The sequence below is a fragment of the Acyrthosiphon pisum genome, unplaced genomic scaffold, assembly GCF_005508785.2.
Source record: "Acyrthosiphon pisum isolate AL4f unplaced genomic scaffold, pea_aphid_22Mar2018_4r6ur Scaffold_21725;HRSCAF=24692, whole genome shotgun sequence".
In the NCBI taxonomy this organism is placed as follows: domain Eukaryota; kingdom Metazoa; phylum Arthropoda; class Insecta; order Hemiptera; family Aphididae; genus Acyrthosiphon; species Acyrthosiphon pisum.
In genome coordinates this window covers 28,975-30,361 of record NW_021771223.1, presented here as the reverse complement: position 1 = coordinate 30,361, position 1,387 = coordinate 28,975, and the positions used below count along the sequence as shown (strand labels likewise).

Sequence of the window (1,387 nt, the reverse complement as noted above, 5' to 3'; positions counted from 1 at the left end):
CATGGACCATGAATCATGTGCGATTTCACACTGTCAAGTCATGCCTTTCGGATGTAGGGTCAGGCAAGTAGGCACACACTACACTGTCGACGTCATCGGCAGTAAGTAACTTGCTGTCCTCATCCAAGATGATGAGTATATGTGCATGTGAAAGACCACGTTTCTGAAACTCAATGGTGTAAACATAACCAAACATCTAAATTAACAAACACTTTATTGACCGTAATGTCACGCATTAGCTCCTTCAGTTTTGCATGAAACACCCTTGCCACCAAATCAGGCCTGTCAGTTGCCTTCAACCAACATGGAATGTTATCTACTATCTCTGGCCACCTGGGGTTACACGTAAATGTTTTAATAAGTCAAGCTTTCCGTACTTACGCACAATGGACATTGCGTCGTGGTAACATTGTTTCATGTACCGTGGGCCACCTAGAAACGTCGAAGGCAAAATTGTCCTGCGGCCGACTGGATTGATTTCGTCTAGATGGAACTGTTGGTTAGTATGATCCAGAAGGCCTTGATAGGCATCAGCAAAGAGTGCTTTCTGGTTATCTCGGATGTAACGTAGATTGTTCGCTTCCATGCGAACATACTGATCACATATGTACTGCTGAAATAAAAAACCAGCTGCATGTAATAAACTAAATGTATGACCTTCATTCACATTGCTATTGGTCCCGGTGTATCTGATGGCCAGGCGAAAAGAAGCAAACTCTTTGGGAGAGTTTCGAAACCGCACTGCGTTCCGGCGGACGCCCTCTTGTTGCAGGTTGTAATGCCAGCCGGTTTCTCCATGTGGGAAGAGCAATGGATACAGCATTGGATCTGCATGAGGTGAGCCAGCTGATATGCTTTGCATCCGGTGATTTGGGTCAGCTGGGTTTGAGTCATAGATAACCAGATCGAGGTTCCCTGGTGGTAGACCATCTTCACCAACAAAGACAACTGCTACCTCGTTCACATGAGCAGCTGGTTGATTGTATCGCCGTCGGTCATTGTTTGGGTCAGCGACGATGTGCATGGTCACCCTTTTGGGTTGCAACATAGGATTGGTAACAGCAGCATCTTGTTCCCTTTGCTATACTTGTCGCATGTTTCTGTAAAAAAATAATATTGTGTTATTATTAAAGCCACAGGATATATTCACATGTGTGTGCACTATAAGGATAAAGAAGAAATGTTATTTATATGCATGTATAACCTGATAAATATTACAGCACAGTATATTTTATGAAATTCGGAAATGTACTGATACTGTTAAAGGCATATTGCTAAGCACAAATACTGTAAACTATAAAATACAATTTTGCATAGAAGTATATTAAGTAAAAGTGTTGTTTGGTACAATACACACTGTAATGGAAATGTACACAATAAAAGTAAA

At 41.8% G+C, this 1,387-nt stretch overlaps 1 protein-coding gene across 1 annotated transcript; it reads right to left on the bottom strand.

Annotated features, from left to right (window-relative positions):
- Nucleotides 1-25: 25 nt before the first annotated feature.
- On the bottom strand, nucleotides 26-1,024 carry LOC103309719. The gene is made up of 3 exons (XM_008185931.1): nucleotides 423-1,024; nucleotides 264-333; nucleotides 26-196 (listed from the first exon to the last, which is right to left on the bottom strand). The coding sequence occupies exons 1-3, from the start codon at nucleotides 1,022-1,024 to the stop codon at nucleotides 26-28; spliced, it is 843 nt and encodes a 280-aa protein (XP_008184153.1).
- Between the last annotated feature and the right edge of the window lie 363 nt (nucleotides 1,025-1,387).

Excerpts from the sequence above, each read along its gene's own strand:
- LOC103309719 (XM_008185931.1), bottom strand. The coding sequence starts at position 1,024 with ATGCACATCGTCGCTGACCCAAACAATGACCGACGGCGATACAATCAA. Across the intron at positions 334-422 it reads ACGTTTCTAGGTGGCCCACG|GTGGCCAGAGATAGTAGATA; the intron begins GTACATGAAACA and ends GTGTAACCCCAG. Across the intron at positions 197-263 it reads GGCCTGATTTGGTGGCAAGG|ATGTTTGGTTATGTTTACAC; the intron begins GTGTTTCATGCA and ends TTGTTAATTTAG.